The sequence below is a fragment of the Salvelinus fontinalis genome, chromosome 14, assembly GCF_029448725.1.
Source record: "Salvelinus fontinalis isolate EN_2023a chromosome 14, ASM2944872v1, whole genome shotgun sequence".
In the NCBI taxonomy this organism is placed as follows: domain Eukaryota; kingdom Metazoa; phylum Chordata; class Actinopteri; order Salmoniformes; family Salmonidae; genus Salvelinus; species Salvelinus fontinalis.
The window spans coordinates 11,922,271-11,939,050 of NC_074678.1; the positions used below are offsets into that span (position 1 = coordinate 11,922,271).

The window sequence follows — 16,780 nt, forward strand, 5'->3', positions numbered from 1 at the left end:
CGATTCAATCTTGAGATATTTTTGTACCGAGATGTCAGGAGTGCTGTTTACCTTGGATCCACTGAACAAGTCACTGGCCAGGCTCTTGCAGGCCTCCACTACCCCGTCCCCATTCAACTCCAGGGCTGTCACTGGGCCTGTGGCAACAAGACAGGCGTTTCAGAAATGCATCATAAGCACTAAATCAACTCATTAACACAATTATTTCCTTCAGCTATGAGGATCTTATCCCCCCCCCCCTTCTCTTGGTTCAAAGGTCACCATACATCACAGAGAGCCAGCAATAGAAAACTGATGTCACACCTTCCTTACTATTGAACTATTAACCCAGATGATGTCACACGTTCCTTAAAAAGGGGCTTTACTATTCTTAGGGAGCGAAATTACTTTTGCTTCCCTCCAGGCCTGAGGACACACACTTTCTAGTAGGCATTAAAATGAAGATATGCCAAATAGGAGTGGAAAAATCGTCTGCTATTATCCTCAGTAATTTTCCATCCACGCTGTCAGCAAGGTGGCTTGTCGTTGTTGATAGACAACAAAACTTTTTTCACCTCTTCCACACTCAGTTTACGGAATCAACATTATAATGCTTGTGTTTCATAATTTGGTCAGGTAAACTTGGATGTGTAGTGTCAGCGTTTGTTGCTGGCATGTCATGCCTAAGTTTGCTAATCTTGCCAATGAAAAAAGTATTAAAGTAGTGAGCAATATCAGTCAATTTTGTAACGAGTGAGCCATCTGATTCAATGAATGATAGAGCTGAGTTTGCCTTTTTGCCCTAAATTTAATAGAAGTTGCTCCACAGCCTTTTACCATCGTTCTTTATGTCATTTATCTTTGTTTCATAGTGTAGTTTCTTATCCTTTTTATTCAGTTTAGCCACATTATTTCTCAGTTTGCGGTATGGTTGGCTATCAGTTGTGCAGCCAGACTTATTTGCCATTCCTTTTGCCTCATCCCTCTCAACCACACCATTTTTCAATTCCTCATCAATCCACTGGGATTTAACTGGTTTTAGTCATTTTCTTAATGGGTCCATGCTTATTAGTAACTGGAATAAGTAGTTTCATAAATGTGTCAAGTGCAACGTCTGTTTGCTCCTCATTACACACTTTGGACCAACAAATATTCTTTACATCACCAACATAGGAATCACTACTAAACTTATTGTATGACCTCTTATACACTATATTAGACCCAGCCTGACCTCTTATACACTATATTAGGCCCAGCCTGACCTCTCATACACTATATTAGGCCCAGCCTGACCTCTTATACACTATATTAGGCCCAGCCTGTCCTCTTATACACTATAGTAGGCCCAGCCTGACCTCTTATACACTATATTAGGCCCAGCCTTTGGAACGTTGGTTTTCCTAGATATGGCTGCTATATTGTGATCAATAGATCAGATGGATCTGGATACTGCTTTAAAGCTCATTTCTGCAGCATTAGTAAAGATGTGATCTATACATGTTGATGATTTCATTCCTGTGCTGTTTGTAAATACCCTGGTAGGTTGACTGATATCCTGAACCAGGTTGCAGGCACTGGTTACAGTTTGAAGCTTTCTCTTGAGTGGGCAGCTTGATGAAAGCCAGTCAATATTTAAATGATAAAATGTTGATATCACATTCATTATCAAGCATTTCACATGTTATCCCTATTCCCTATATAGTGCCCTACTTTAGACCAGAGCCCTATTCCCTATATAGTACCCTACTTTAGACCAGAGCCATATTCCCTATATAGTGCACTACTTTAGACCAGAGCCCTATTCCCTATATAGTACACTACTTTAGACCAGAGCCCTATTCCCTATATAGTACACTACTTTAGACCAGAGCCCTATTCCCTATATAGTACACTACTTTAGACCAGAGCCCTATTCCCTATATAGTACACTACTTTAGACAAGATTGGCTGCATCCCAATGGCACCCTATTCCCTATATAGTACCCTACTTTAGACAAGATTGGCTGCATCCCAATGGCACCCTATTCCCTATATAGTACCCTACTTTAGACAAGATTGGCTGCATCCCAATGGCACCCTATTCCCTATATAGTACCCTACTTTAGACAAGATTGGTTGCATCCCAATGGCACCCTATTCCCTATATAGTGCACTACTTTAGACCAGAGCCCTATTCCCTATATAGTGCACTACTTTAGACCAGAGCCCTATTCCCTATATAGTACACTACTTTAGACCAGAGCCCTATTCCCTATATAGTGCACTACTTTAGACCAGAGCCTTACAGAACCCTATTCCCTATATAGAGCACTACTTTTGGGCACTGTTCCATATAGGGTGTAGGGTATAGGGTATAAGGGTATAGGTTGCCATTTGGGACAGTCTGTGTTCCTTACCGTTGGTGATCCACTCTAGGAGTCCCTCTGCATCGTTCTGGAACACTCTGCTGACGTCCTCGGGGCGCAGGGACACTTCCTTAGTCTGGATCAGCACAAACCCTTTCCCAGAGGCCTGGAGTTAATACAGACAGGAAGCAATGACACTGTTAAACCCTTTCCCAGAGGCCTGGAGTTAATACAGACAGGAAGCAATGACACCGTTAAACCCTTTCCCAGAGGCCTGGAGTTAATACAGACAGGAAGCAATGACACCGTTAAACCCTTTCCCAGAGGCCTGGAGTTATTACAGACAGGAAGCAATGACACCGTTAAACCCTTTCCCAGAGGCCTGGAGTTATTACAGACAGGAAGCAATGACACTGTTAAACCCTTTCCCAGAGGCCTGGAGTTAATACAGACAGGAAGCAATGACACCGTTAAACCCTTTCCCAGAGGCCTGGAGTTATTACAGACAGGAAGCAATGACACCGTTAAACCCTTTCCCAGAGGCCTGGAGTTAATACAGACAGGAAGCAATGACACCGTTAAACCCTTTCCCAGAGGTCTGGAGTTATTACAGACAGGAAGCAATGACACCGTTAAACCCTTTCCCAGAGGCCTGGAGTTAATACAGACAGGAAGCAATGACACCGTTAAACCCTTTCCCAGAGGCCTGGAGTTATTACAGACAGGAAGCAATGACACCGTTAAACCCTTTCCCAGAGGTCTGGAGTTAATACAGACAGGAAGCAATGACACCGTTAAACCCTTTCCCAGAGGCCTGGAGTTATTACAGACAGGAAGCAATGACACCGTTAAACCCTTTCCCAGAGGCCTGGAGTTATTACAGACAGGAAGCAATGACACCGTTAAACCCTTTCCCAGAGGCCTGGAGTTATTACAGACAGGAAGCAATGACACCGTTAAACCCTTTCCCAGAGGCCTGGAGTTAATACAGACAGGAAGCAATGACACCGTTAAACCCTTTCCCAGAGGCCTGGAGTTAATACAGACAGGAAGCAATGACACCGTTAAACCCTTTCCCAGAGGCCTGGAGTTATTACAGACAGGAAGCAATGACACCGTTAAACCCTTTCCCAGAGGTCTGGAGTTAATACAGACAGGAAGCAATGACACCGTTAAACCCTTTCCCAGAGGCCTGGAGTTATTACAGACAGGAAGCAATGACACCGTTAAACCCTTTCCCAGAGGCCTGGAGTTATTACAGACAGGAAGCAATGACACCGTTAAACCCTTTCCCAGAGGCCTGGAGTTAATACAGACAGGAAGCAATGACACCGTTAAACCCTTTCCCAGAGGCCTGGAGTTATTACAGACAGGAAGCAATGACACCGTTAAACCCTTTCCCAGAGGTCTGGAGTTAATACAGACAGGAAGCAATGACACCGTTAAACCCTTTCCATCATTAACTAACCTACATCTGTACAGGAAGTTGGTGTTATTGTTGACTGCACACTAGGGTTGACTATATTCTGCCAGTCCAGGAAGGAACTCAATTTGGAAGCCGACTTACTGAAGTGACCGAACTGAAGTGGAATTGACCCCAAATCCGCTCTGCAGCACGACAGCAGGGCAGCAGCAGGAATCTACCACTACCTCACAGGACAGTAACATATCTTGTTTTGAAAGAGACAGTAGTCCATTTTTAGGAGGGCAATCCCACTAAGAATTTACCGAGGGCCACTGTATTTTGTCCGTCTTTTTTCTAAATAAGAATCTTGTTGTTAAAGAGACAGTAGTGTATACTGCTGTATATCCTGTCTAGGATCAGCGTGGCGCTAGCGGCACACCCCCCCCCCCCCCACTGAAAAACCAGTGCCGCGAAATTCAAAAAAAAATTTTTTTTTAAATATTTAACTTTCACACATTAAAGTCCAATACAGCTAATGAAAGACACAGATCTTGTGAATCCAGTCAACTTGTCCGATTTTTAAAATGTTTTACAGGGAAGACACAATATGTAAAGATGTACATCTATTACCTAAAAACACATTAGCATAATCCACCATCTTTTATTTGTCCACCAACACCAGTAGCCATCACCAATTCGGCTAAACTAAGATATTTATAGCCCCTAACCAACAAAAAAACTCATCAGATGACAGTCTGATAACATATTTATGGTATGGGATAGGTTTTGTTAGAAAAAAGTGCATATTTCAGGTAGATATCATAGTTTACAATTGCACCCACCGTCACAAATGGACTAGAATAACTACATAGAGCAACGTGTTTACCTACTTACTAATCATCAAACATTTCGTAAAAATACACAGCATACACGAATCGAAAGACACAGATCCTGTGAATACAGACAATATTTCAGATTTTCTAAGTGTCTTACAGCGAAAACACAATAAATCGTTATATTAGCTTAGCACATAGCAATTAGCAGCCCAGCATTGATTCTAGCCAAAGTGAGCGATAAAAGTCAACATCGCCAAAAGATATTAATTTTTTCACTAACCTTCTCAGAATTCTTCCGATGACACTCCTGTAACATCATATTACACATTCCATATAGAGTTTGATCGCAAATGTTTATATTTAGCCACCAAAATCATGGTTAGACAATGTGAAATGTAGACAAGCTGGTAAAGAAAAAGTCCTTGCGCCACTTAGACAGTGATCTACTCTTATACATAAATACTCATAAACGTGACTAAAAAATATAGGGTGGACAGGGATTGATAGACAATTTAATTCTTAATACAATTGCGGAATAACATTTTTTAATTTATCCTTACTTTTCAATACAGTTTGCGCCTAGCGAAGCTACGTCATAAAACATGGCGTCCTAAGCCACTAAAATGTTTCGACAGAAACACGATTTATCATAATAAAAATGTCCTACCTTGAGCTGTTCTTCCATCAGTATCTTGGGCAAAGGATCCTTTCTTGGGAGAAATCGTCTTTTGGTGGAAAGCTGTCCTCTTGCCATGTGGAAATGTCAACAGCGTTCGGGATGAACTGAAAAGCGTGCCCAACTTTTCACATCGTTGCAAAAAGAAATGTCCCAAAATCGCACTAAACGGATATAAATTGCTATAAAACGCTTTAAATTAACTACCTTATGATGTTTTTAACTCCTATAACGAGTGAAAAGATGACCGGAGAAATATAACAGGCTAAACTAACGCTTGGAACAGGTGCGCGCCGGTGTCCTCTAGGCTCATGACGCAGCTCCAAAAGAATGACTAGCTTCAGGGTTTTTTCATTTGTAGGGCCTGTGAACGCGCAATCGACCCCATTGGAATCGTCATCACGTAAAGGCATCCAGGGGAAGACGTAAGAAGTGTCCGTATAGTCATAGCAAAATCAGTGCCGTTTTAACTGACTTCAGAACAGTGGCCAACATTTCTGAAATCTGAATCCATGTCAGGGAAATTGCTGTAGAATGGGCTCTGTTCCACTTAGAGACAAAATTTCAACTCCTATAGAAACTATAGACTGTTTTCTATCCAATAATAATAATAATATGCATATTGTACGATCAAGGATTTTGTGGGAAGCCGTTTCAAAAATTAGCCAAATTAGCATAAATAGTCTAAACAGCGCCCCCATCCCCAACAGGATATATAGTATATCTTGTTGTTAAAGGGACAGTAGTGTATATATAGTATATCTTGTTGTTAAAGGGACAGTAGTGTATATATAGAATATCTTGTTGTCATTACAAACCCCATGGAATCCTGGGTCATTACAAACCCCATGGAATCCTGGGTCATTACAAACCCCATGGAATCCTGGGTCATTACAAACCCCATGGAATCCTGGGTCATTACAAACCCCATGGAATCCTGGGTCATTACAATCAGTTCAATCGGCAGCAGGTAGTCTAGTGGTTAGAGCGTTGGACTAGTAACCGAAAGGTTGCAAGATCGAATCCCCGAGCTGACAAGGTACAAATCTGTCGTTCTGCCCCTGAACAAGGCAGTTAACCTCCTGTTCCCCGGTAGGCCGTCATTGAAAATAAGAATTTGTTCTTAACTGACTTGCCTAGTTAAATAAAGGTTAAATTAAAATACAATACACATAACACAATCAACCACTCCTTGTCCTTATTTGACAAGTGGGCACGGTAACAGAATTACGCTAAGACTCAGATTGTTCACTTTAAAAGTATGCCAGACAAAAACCATTGATTTCAAAGTTAAACAAACCATGCAACTCTATGCCCAAGGACTATTTTGAACAATTTACACTGAAGATTTCCCAAAAACACATTTCCTGGAAGAGCTGTGCAGATGCAAAGTTTGGTAACAGAATAAATTAATAGCATTCTCACATAGGTGTTCCCTTTGTCCAGGTGGGAAAGGGCAGTGTGGAGGGCAATAGAGACCGCATCATCTGTGGATCTGTTGGGGCGGTATGCAAAGTGGAGTGGGTCTAGGGTTTCTGGGATAATGGTGTTGATGTGAGCCATGACCAGCCTTTCAAAGTATTTCATGGCAACAGAAGTGAGTGCTACAGGTCAGTAGTCATTTACGCAAATTACCTTAGTGGTAGTAGAGTGTTAGTAGAGTGGTAGTAGAGTGGTAATATAGAGGTAGCTGGTAGTAGAGAGGTAGCTGGTAGTAGAGTGGTAGTAGAGAGGTAGCTGGTAGTAGAGTGGTAGTATAGAGGTAGCTGGTAGTAGTGTGGTAGTATAGAAGTAGCTGGTAGTAGAGTGGTAGTATAGAGGTAGCTGGTAGTAGAGTGGTAGTAGAGAGGTAGCTGGTAGTAGAGTGGTAGTATAGAGATAGCTGGTAGTAGAGTGGTAGTAGAGAGGTAGCTGGTAGTAGAGTGGTAGTATAGAAGTAGCTAGTAGTAGAGTGGTAGTAGAGTGGTAGTAGAGAGGTAGCTGGTAGTAGAATGGTAGTAGACAGGTAGCTGGTAGTAGAGTGGTAGTATAGAGGCAGCTGGTAGTAGAGTGGTAGTATAGAGGTAGCTGGTAGTAGAGTGGTAGTATAGAGGTAGCTGGTAGTAGAGTGGTAGTATAGAGGTAGCTGGTAGTAGAGTGGTAGTAGAGAGGTAGCTGGTAGTAGAGTGGTAGTAGAGAGGTAGCTGGTAGTAGAGTGGTAGTAGAGAGGTAGCTGGTAGTAGAGTGGTAGTAGAGAGGTAGCTGGTAGTAGAGTGGTAGTATAGAGGTAGCTGGTAGTAGAGTGGTAGTATAGAGGTAGCTGGTAGAAGAGTGGTAGTAGAGAGGTAGCTGGTAGTAGAGTGGTAGAAGAGTGGTAGTAGAGAGGTAGCTGGTAGTAGAGTGGTAGTATAGAGGTAGCTGGTAGTAGAGTGGTAGTATAGAGGTAGCTGGTAGTAGAGTGGTAGTATAGAGGTAGCTGGTAGTAGAGTGGTAGTAGAGAGGTAGCTGGTAGTAGAGTGGTAGTATAGAGGTAGCTGGTAGTAGAGTGGTAGTATAGAGGTAGCTGGTAGTAGAGTGGTAGTAGAGAGGTAGCTGGTAGTAGAGTGGTAGTAGAGAGGTAGCTGGTAGTAGAGTGGTAGTATAGAGGTAGCTGGTAGTAGAGTGGTAGTAGAGTGGTAGTAGAGAGGTAGCTGGTAGTAGAGTGGTAGTAGAGTGGTAGTATAGAGGTAGCTGGTAGTAGAGTGGTAGTAGAGTGGTAGTATAGAGGTAGCTGGTAGTAGAGTGGTAGTAGAGTGGTAGTAGAGTGGTAGTATAGAGGTAGCTGGTAGTAGAGTGGTAGTATAGAGGTAGCTGGTAGTAGAGTGGTAGTATAGAGGTAGCTGGTAGTAGAGTGGTAGTAGAGCGGTAGTATAGAGGTAGCTGGTAGTAGAGTGGTAGTAGAGTAGTAGTAGAGTGGTAGTAGAGTGGTAGGAGAGTGGTAGGAGAGTGGTAGTATAGAGGTAGCTGGTAGTAGAGTGGTAGTAGAGAGGTAGTATAGAGGTAGCTGGTAGTAGAGTGGTAGTATAGAGGTAGCTGGTAGTAGAGTGGTAGTATAGAGGTAGCTGGTAGTAGAGTGGTAGTAGAGTGGTAGTATAGAGGTAGCTGGTAGTAGAGTGGTAGTAGAGAGGTAGCTGGTAGTAGAGTGGTAGTATAGAGGTAGCTGGTAGTAGAGTGGTAGTATAGAGGTAGTATAGAGGTAGCTGGTAGTAGAGTGGTGTATAGAGGTAGCTGGTAGTAGAGTGGTAGTAGAGAGGTAGCTGGTAGTAGAGTGGTAGTATAGAGGTAGCTGGTAGTAGTGTGGTAGTATAAAGTAGCTGGTAGTAGAGTGGTAGTATAGAGGTAGCTGGTAGTAGAGTGGTAGTAGAGAGGTAGCTGGTAGTAGAGTGGTAGTATAGAGATAGCTGGTAGTAGAGTGGTAGTAGAGAGGTAGCTGGTAGTAGAGTGGTAGTAGAGTGGTAGTATAGAGGTAGCTGGTAGTAGAGTGGTAGTAGAGTGGTAGTATAGAGGTAGCTGGTAGTAGAGTGGTAGTAGAGTGGTAGTATAGAGGTAGCTGGTAGTAGAGTGGTAGTATAGAGGTAGCTGGTAGTAGAGTGGTAGTATAGAGGTAGCTGATAGTAGAGTGGTAGTAGAGTGGTAGTATAGAGGTAGCTGGTAGTAGAGTAGTAGTAGAGTGGTAGTAGAGTGGTAGGAGAGTGGTAGGAGAGTGGTAGTATAGAGGTAGCTGGTAGTAGAGTGGTAGTAGAGAGGTAGTATAGAGGTAGCTGGTAGTAGAGTGGTAGTATAGAGGTAGCTGGTAGTAGAGTGGTAGTATAGAGGTAGCTGGTAGTAGAGTGGTAGTAGAGTGGTAGTATAGAGGTAGCTGGTAGTAGAGTGGTAGTAGAGAGGTAGCTGGTAGTAGAGTGGTAGTATAGAGGTAGCTGGTAGTAGAGTGGTAGTATAGAGGTAGTATAGAGGTAGCTGGTAGTAGAGTGGTGTATAGAGGTAGCTGGTAGTAGAGTGGTAGTAGAGAGGTAGCTGGTAGTAGAGTGGTAGTATAGAGGTAGCTGGTAGTAGTATGGTAGTATAGAAGTAGCTGGTAGTAGAGTGGTAGTATAGAGGTAGCTGGTAGTAGAGTGGTAGTAGAGAGGTAGCTGGTAGTAGAGTGGTAGTATAGAGATAGCTGGTAGTAGAGTGGTAGTAGAGAGGTAGCTGGTAGTAGAGTGGTAGTATAGAAGTAGCTGGTAGTAGAGTGGTAGTAGAGTGGTAGTAGAGAGGTAGCTGGTAGTAGAGTGGTAGTAGACAGGTAGCTGGTAGTAGAGTGGTAGTATAGAGGCAGCTGGTAGTAGAGTGGTAGTATAGAGGTAGCTGGTAGTAGAGTGGTAGTATAGAGGTAGCTGGTAGTAGAGTGGTAGTATAGAGGTAGCTGGTAGTAGAGTGGTAGTAGAGAGGTAGCTGGTAGTAGAGTGGTAGTAGAGAGGTAGCTGGTAGTAGAGTGGTAGTATAGAGGTAGCTGGTAGTAGAGTGGTAGTATAGAGGTAGCTGGTAGTAGAGTGGTAGTAGAGAGGTAGCTGGTAGTAGAGTGGTAGTAGAGTGGTAGTAGAGAGGTAGCTGGTAGTAGAGTGGTAGTATAGAGGTAGCTGGTAGTAGAGTGGTAGTATAGAGGTAGCTGGTAGTAGAGTGGTAGTATAGAGGTAGCTGGTAGTAGAGTGGTAGTAGAGAGGTAGCTGGTAGTAGAGTGGTAGTATAGAGGTAGCTGGTAGTAGAGTGGTAGTAGAGAGGTAGCTGGTAGTAGAGTGGTAGTATAGAGGTAGCTGGTAGTAGAGTGGTAATATAGAGGTAGCTGGTAGTAGAGTGGTAGTAGAGAGGTAGCTGGTAGTAGAGTGGTAGTATAGAGGTAGATGGTAGTAGAGTGGTAGTAGAGAGGTAGCTGGTAGTAGAGTGGTAGTAGAGAGGTAGCTGGTAGTAGAGTGGTAGTATAGAGGTAGCTGGTAGTAGAGAGGTAGCTGGTAGTAGAGTGGTAGTATAGAGGTAGCTGGTAGTAGAGTGGTAGTAGAGAGGTAGCTGGTAGTAGAGTGGTAGTATAGAGGTAGCTGGTAGTAGAGTGGTAGTAGAGTGGTAGCATAGAGGTAGCTGGTAGTAGAGTGGTAGTAGAGTGGTAGTAGAGAGGTAGCTGGTAGTAGAGTGGTAGTAGAGTGGTAGTATAGAGGTAGCTGGTAGTAGAGTGGTAGTAGAGTGGTAGTATAGAGGTAGCTGGTAGTAGAGTGGTAGTAGAGTGGTAGTAGAGTGGTAGTATAGAGGTAGCTGGTAGTAGAGTGGTAGTATAGAGGTAGCTGGTAGTAGAGTGGTAGTATAAAGGTAGCTGATAGTAGAGTGGTAGTATAGAGGTAGCTGGTAGTAGAGTGGTAGTAGAGTAGTAGTAGAGTGGTAGTAGAGTGGTAGGAGAGTGGTAGTATAGAGGTAGCTGGTAGTAGAGTGGTAGTAGAGAGGTAGTATAGAGGTAGCTGGTAGTAGAGTGGTAGTATAGAGGTAGCTGGTAGTAGAGTGGTAGTATAGAGGTAGCTGGTAGTAAAGTGGTAGTAGAGTGGTAGTATAGAGGTAGCTGGTAGTAGAGTGGTAGTAGAGAGGTAGCTGGTAGTAGAGTGGTAGTATAGAGGTAGCTGGTAGTAGAGTGGTAGTATAGAGGTAGTATAGAGGTAGCTGGTAGTAGAGTGGTGTATAGAGGTAGCTGGTAGTAGGGTGGTAGTAGAGAGGTAGCTGGTAGTAGAGTGGTAGTATAGAGGTAGCTGGTAGTAGCTGGTAGTATAGAGGTAGTAGAGAGGTAGCTGGTAGTAGAGTGGTAGTAGAGAGGTAGCTGGTAGTAGAGTGGTAGTATAGAGGTAGCTGGTAGTAGAGTGGTAGTAGAGAGGTAGCTGGTAGTAGAGTGGTAGTAGAGAGGTAGCTGGTAGTAGAGTGGTAGTAGAGAGGTAGCTGGTTGTAGCTGGTAGTATAGAGGTAGTAGAGAGGTAGCTGGTAGTAGAGTGGTAGTAGAGAGGTAGCTGGTAGTAGCTGGTAGTATAGAGGTAGTAGAGAGGTAGCTGGTAGTAGAGTGGTAGTAGAGAGGTAGCTGGTAGTAGAGTGGTAGTATAGAGGTAGCTGGTAGTAGAGTGGTAGTAGAGAGGTAGCTGGTAGTAGAGTGGTAGTAGAGAGATAGCTGGTAGTAGAGTGGTAGTATAGAGGTAGCTGGTAGTAGAGTGGTAGTATAGAGGTAGCTGGTAGTAGAGTGGTAGTAGAGAGGTAGCTGGTAGTAGAGTGGTAGTATAGAGGTAGCTGGTAGTAGAGTGGTAGTATAGAGGTAGCTGGTAGTAGAGTGGTAGTATAGAGGTAGCTGGTAGTAGAGTGGTAGTATAGTGGTAGTAGAGAGGTAGCTGGTAGTAGAGTGGTAGTATAGAGGTAGTATAGAGGTAGCTGGTAGTAGAGTGGTAGCTGGTAGTAGAGTGGTAGTAGAGTGGTCGTAGAGAGGTAGCTGGTAGTATAGAGGTAGTATAGAGGTAGCTGGTAGTAGAGTGGTAGCTGGTAGTAGAGTGGTAGTAGAGTGGTAGTATAGAGGTAGCTGGTAGTAGAGTGGTAGTATAGAGGTAGCTGGTAGTAGAGTGGTAGTATAGAGGTAGCTGGTAGTAGAGTGGTAGTAGAGTGGTAGTAGAGAGGTAGCTGGTAGTAGAGTGGTAGTATAGAGGTAGCTGGTAGTAGAGTGGTAGTATAGAAGTAGCTGGTAGTATAGAGGTAGTAGAGAGGTAGCTGGTAGTAGAGTGGTAGTATAGAGGTAGCTGGTAGAAGAGTGGTAGTAGAGAGGTAGCTGGTAGTAGAGTGGTAGTATAGAGGTAGTATAGAGGTAGCTGGTAGTAGAGTGGTAGCTGGTAGTAGAGTGGTAGTAGAGTGGTCGTAGAGAGGTAGCTGGTAGTATAGAGGTAGTATAGAGGTAGCTGGTAGTAGAGTGGTAGCTGGTAGTAGAGTGGTAGTAGAGTGGTAGTATAGAGGTAGCTGGTAGTAGAGTGGTAGTATAGAGGTAGCTGGTAGTAGAGTGGTAGTATAGAGGTAGCTGGTAGTAGAGTGGTAGTATAGAGGTAGCTGGTAGTAGAGTGGTAGTATAGAGGTAGCTGGTAGAAGAGTGGTAGTAGAGAGGTAGCTGGTAGTAGAGTGGTAGTATAGAGGTAGCTGGTAGTATAGAGGTAGTAGAGAGGTAGCTGGTAGTATAGAGGTAGTAGAGAGGTAGCTGGTAGTAGAGTGGTAGTATAGAGGTAGCTGGTAGTAGAGTGGTAGTAAAGAGGTAGCTGGTAGTAGAGTGGTAGTAGAGTGGTAGTAGAGAGGTAGCTGGTAGTAGAGAGGTAGCTGGTAGTAGAGTGGTAGTATAGAGGTAGCTGGTAGTAGAGTGGTAGTATAGAGGTAGCTGGTAGTAGAGTGGTAGTATAGAGGTAGCTGGTAGTAGAGTGGTAGTAGAGTGGTAGTAGAGAGGTAGCTGGTAGTAGAGTGGTAGTAGAGAGGTAGCTGGTAGTAGAGTGGTAGTAGAGTGGTAGTATAGAGGTAGCTGGTAGTAGAGTGGTAGTAGAGTGGTAGTATAGAGGTAGCTGGTAGTAGAGTGGTAGTAGAGTGGTAGTAGAGAGGTAGCTGGTAGTAGAGTGGTAGTAGAGAGGTAGCTGGTAGTAGAGTGGTAGTATAGAGGTAGCTGGTAGTAGAGTGGTAGTATAGAGGTAGCTGGTAGTAGAGTGGTAGTATAGAGGTAGCTGGTAGTAAAGTGGTAGTATAGAGGTAGCTGGTAGTAGAGTGGTAGTATAGAGGTAGCTGGTAGTAGAGTGGTAGTATAGAGGTAGCTGGTAGTAGAGTGGTAGTAGAGTGGTAGTATAGAGGTAGCTGGTAGTAGAGAGGTAGCTGGTAGTAGAGTGGTAGTATAGAGGTAGCTGGTAGTAGAGTGGTAGTATAGAGGTAGTATAGAGGTAGCTGGTAGTAGAGTGGTGTATAGAGGTAGCTGGTAGTAGAGTGGTAGTAGAGAGGTAGCTGGTAGTAGAGTGGTAGTATAGAGGTAGCTGGTAGTAGTATGGTAGTATAGAAGTAGCTGGTAGTAGAGTGGTAGTATAGAGGTAGCTGGTAGTAGAGTGGTAGTAGAGAGGTAGCTGGTAGTAGAGTGGTAGTATAGAGATAGCTGGTAGTAGAGTGGTAGTAGAGAGGTAGCTGGTAGTAGAGTGGTAGTATAGAAGTAGCTGGTAGTAGAGTGGTAGTAGAGTGGTAGTAGAGAGGTAGCTGGTAGTAGAGTGGTAGTAGACAGGTAGCTGGTAGTAGAGTGGTAGTATAGAGGCAGCTGGTAGTAGAGTGGTAGTATAGAGGTAGCTGGTAGTAGAGTGGTAGTATAGAGGTAGCTGGTAGTAGAGTGGTAGTATAGAGGTAGCTGGTAGTAGAGTGGTAGTAGAGAGGTAGCTGGTAGTAGAGTGGTAGTATAGAGGTAGCTGGTAGTAGAGTGGTAGTATAGAGGTAGCTGGTAGTAGAGTGGTAGTAGAGTGGTAGTAGAGAGGTAGCTGGTAGTAGAGTGGTAGTATAGAGGTAGCTGGTAGTAGAGTGGTAGTATAGAGGTAGCTGGTAGTAGAGTGGTAGTATAGAGGTAGCTGGTAGTAGAGTGGTAGTAGAGAGGTAGCTGGTAGTAGAGTGGTAGTATAGAGGTAGCTGGTAGTAGAGTGTTAGTATAGAGGTAGCTGGTAGTAGAGTGGTAGTAGAGAGGTAGCTGGTAGTAGAGTGGTAGTATAGAGGTAGATGGTAGTAGAGTGGTAGTAGAGAGGTAGCTGGTAGTAGAGTGGTAGTAGAGAGGTAGCTGGTAGTAGAGTGGTAGTATAGAGGTAGCTGGTAGTAGAGAGGTAGCTGGTAGTAGAGTGGTAGTATAGAGGTAGCTGGTAGTAGAGTGGTAGTAGAGTGGTAGTAGAGAGGTAGCTGGTAGTAGAGTGGTAGTATAGAGGTAGCTGGTAGTAGAGTGGTAGTAGAGTGGTAGCATAGAGGTAGCTGGTAGTAGAGTGGTAGTAGAGAGGTAGCTGGTAGTAGAGTGGTAGTAGAGTGGTAGTATAGAGGTAGCTGGTAGTAGAGTGGTAGTAGAGTGGTAGTATAGAGGTAGCTGGTAGTAGAGTGGTAGTAGAGTGGTAGTAGAGTGGTAGTATAGAGGTAGCTGGTAGTAGAGTGGTAGTATAGAGGTAGCTGGTAGTAGAGTGGTAGTATAAAGGTAGCTGATAGTAGAGTGGTAGTAGAGTGGTAGTATAGAGGTAGCTGGTAGTAGAGTGGTAGTAGAGTAGTAGTAGAGTGGTAGTAGAGTGGTAGGAGAGTGGTAGGAGAGTGGTAGGAGAGTGGTAGTATAGAGGTAGCTGGTAGTAGAGTGGTAGTAGAGAGGTAGTATAGAGGTAGCTGGTAGTAGAGTGGTAGTATAGAGGTAGCTGGTAGTAGAGTGGTAGTAGAGAGGTAGCTGGTAGTAGAGTGGTAGTATAGAGGTAGCTGGTAGTAGAGTGGTAGTATAGAGGTAGTATAGAGGTAGCTGGTAGTAGAGTGGTGTATAGAGGTAGCTGGTAGTAGAGTGGTAGTAGAGAGGTAGCTGGTAGTAGAGTGGTAGTATAGAGGTAGCTGGTAGTAGCTGGTAGTATAGAGGTAGTAGAGAGGTAGCTGGTAGTAGAGTGGTAGTAGAGAGGTAGCTGGTAGTAGAGTGGTAGTAGAGAGGTAGCTGGTAGTAGAGTGGTAGTATAGAGGTAGCTGGTAGTAGAGTGGTAGTATAGAGGTAGCTGGTAGTAGAGTGGTAGTAGAGTGGTAGTATAGAGGTAGCTGATAGTAGAGTGGTAGTAGAGTGGTAGTATAGAGGTAGCTGGTAGTAGAGTGGTAGTAGAGTGGTAGTATAGAGGTAGCTGGTAGTAGAGTGGTAGTAGAGAGGTAGCTGGTAGTAGAGTGGTAGTATAGAGGTAGCTGGTAGTAGAGTGGTAATATAGAGGTAGTATAGAGGTAGCTGGTAGTAGAGTGGTGTATAGAGGTAGCTGGTAGTAGAGTGGTAGTAGAGAGGTAGCTGGTAGTAGAGTGGTAGTATAGAGGTAGCTGGTAGTAGCTGGTAGTATAGAGGTAGTAGAGAGGTAGCTGGTAGTAGAGTGGTAGTAGAGAGGTAGCTGGTAGTAGAGTGGTAGTATAGAGGTAGCTGGTAGTAGAGTGGTAGTAGAGAGGTAGCTGGTAGTAGAGTGGTAGTAGAGAGATAGCTGGTAGTAGAGTGGTAGTATAGAGGTAGCTGGTAGTAGAGTGGTAGTATAGAGGTAGCTGGTAGTAGAGTGGTAGTAGAGAGGTAGCTGGTAGTAGAGTGGTAGTATAGAGGTAGCTGGTAGTAGAGTGGTAGTATAGAGGTAGCTGGTAGTAGAGTGGTAGTATAGTGGTAGTAGAGAGGTAGCTGGTAGTAGAGTGGTAGTATAGAGGTAGTATAGAGGTAGCTGGTAGTAGAGTGGTAGCTGTTAGTAGAGTGGTAGTAGAGTGGTAGTAGAGAGGTAGCTGGTAGTAGAGTGGTAGTATAGAGGTAGTATAGAGGAAGCTGGTAGTAGAGTGGTAGCTGGTAGTAGAGTGGTAGTAGAGTGGTAGTAGAGAGGTAGCTGGTAGTATAGAGGTAGCTGGTAGTAGAGTGGTAGTATAGAGGTAGCTGGTAGTAGAGTGGTAGTAGAGAGGTAGCTGGTAGTAGAGTGGTAGTATAGAGGTAGCTGGTAGTAGAGTGGTAGTAGAGTGGTAGTAGAGAGGTAGCTGGTAGTAGAGTGGTAGTAGAGTGGTAGTAGAGAGGTAGCTGGTAGTAGAGTGGTAGTATAGAGGTAGCTGGTAGTAGAGTGGTAGTATAGAGGTAGCTGGTAGTAGAGTGGTAGTATAGAGGTAGCTGGTAGTAGAGTGGTAGTAGAGAGGTAGCTGGTAGTAGAGTGGTAGTATAGAGGTAGCTGGTAGTAGAGTGGTAGTAGAGTGGTAGTAGAGAGGTAGCTGGTAGTAGAGTGGTAGTAGAGTGGTAGTAGAGAGGTAGCTGGTAGTAGAGTGGTAGTATAGAGGTAGCTGGTAGTAGAGTGGTAGTATAGAGGTAGCTGGTAGTAGAGTGGTAGTAGAGTGGTAGTATAGAGGTAGCTGGTAGTAGAGTGGTAGTATAGAGGTAGCTGGTAGTAGAGTGGTAGTATAGAGGTAGCTGGTAGTAGAGTGGTAGTATAGAGGTAGCTGGTAGTAGAGTGGTAGTAGAGTGGTAGTATAGAGGTAGCTGGTAGTAGAGTGGTAGTAGAGAGGTAGCTGGTAGTAGAGTGGTAGTATAGAGGTAGCTGGTAGTAGAGTGGTAGTATAGAGGTAGCTGGTAGTAAAGTGGTAGTAGAGTGGTAGTATAGAGGTAGCTGGTAGTAGAGTGGTAGTATAGAGGTAGCTGGTAGTAGAGTGGTAGTAGAGAGGTAGCTGGTAGTATAGAGGTAGCTGGTAGTAGAGTGGTAGTATAGAGGTAGCTGGTAGTAGAGTGGTAGTAGAGAGGTAGCTGGTAGTAGAGTGGTAGTATAGAGGT

General features: G+C 44.1%; 1 protein-coding gene across 27 annotated transcripts in view; it reads right to left on the reverse strand.

The window, feature by feature from the left end:
• Positions 1–16,780, reverse strand: part of LOC129869492 (protein XRP2-like) — a 42,266-nt gene that overhangs the window by 3,516 nt on the left and 21,970 nt on the right. For all 27 annotated transcript variants that reach the window (XR_008761935.1, XR_008761938.1, XR_008761936.1 and 24 more), the window contains exons 3-4: positions 2,376–2,490; positions 52–137 (exon numbers count right to left, since the gene is read on the reverse strand). Coding sequence is in view for 1 of the 27 variants with exons in the window: in XM_055943952.1 (XP_055799927.1) it covers positions 52–137; positions 2,376–2,490 (201 nt within the window). In the remaining 26 variants the exon portion in view is untranslated. The remainder of the gene's footprint in view (positions 1–51; positions 138–2,375; positions 2,491–16,780) is intronic.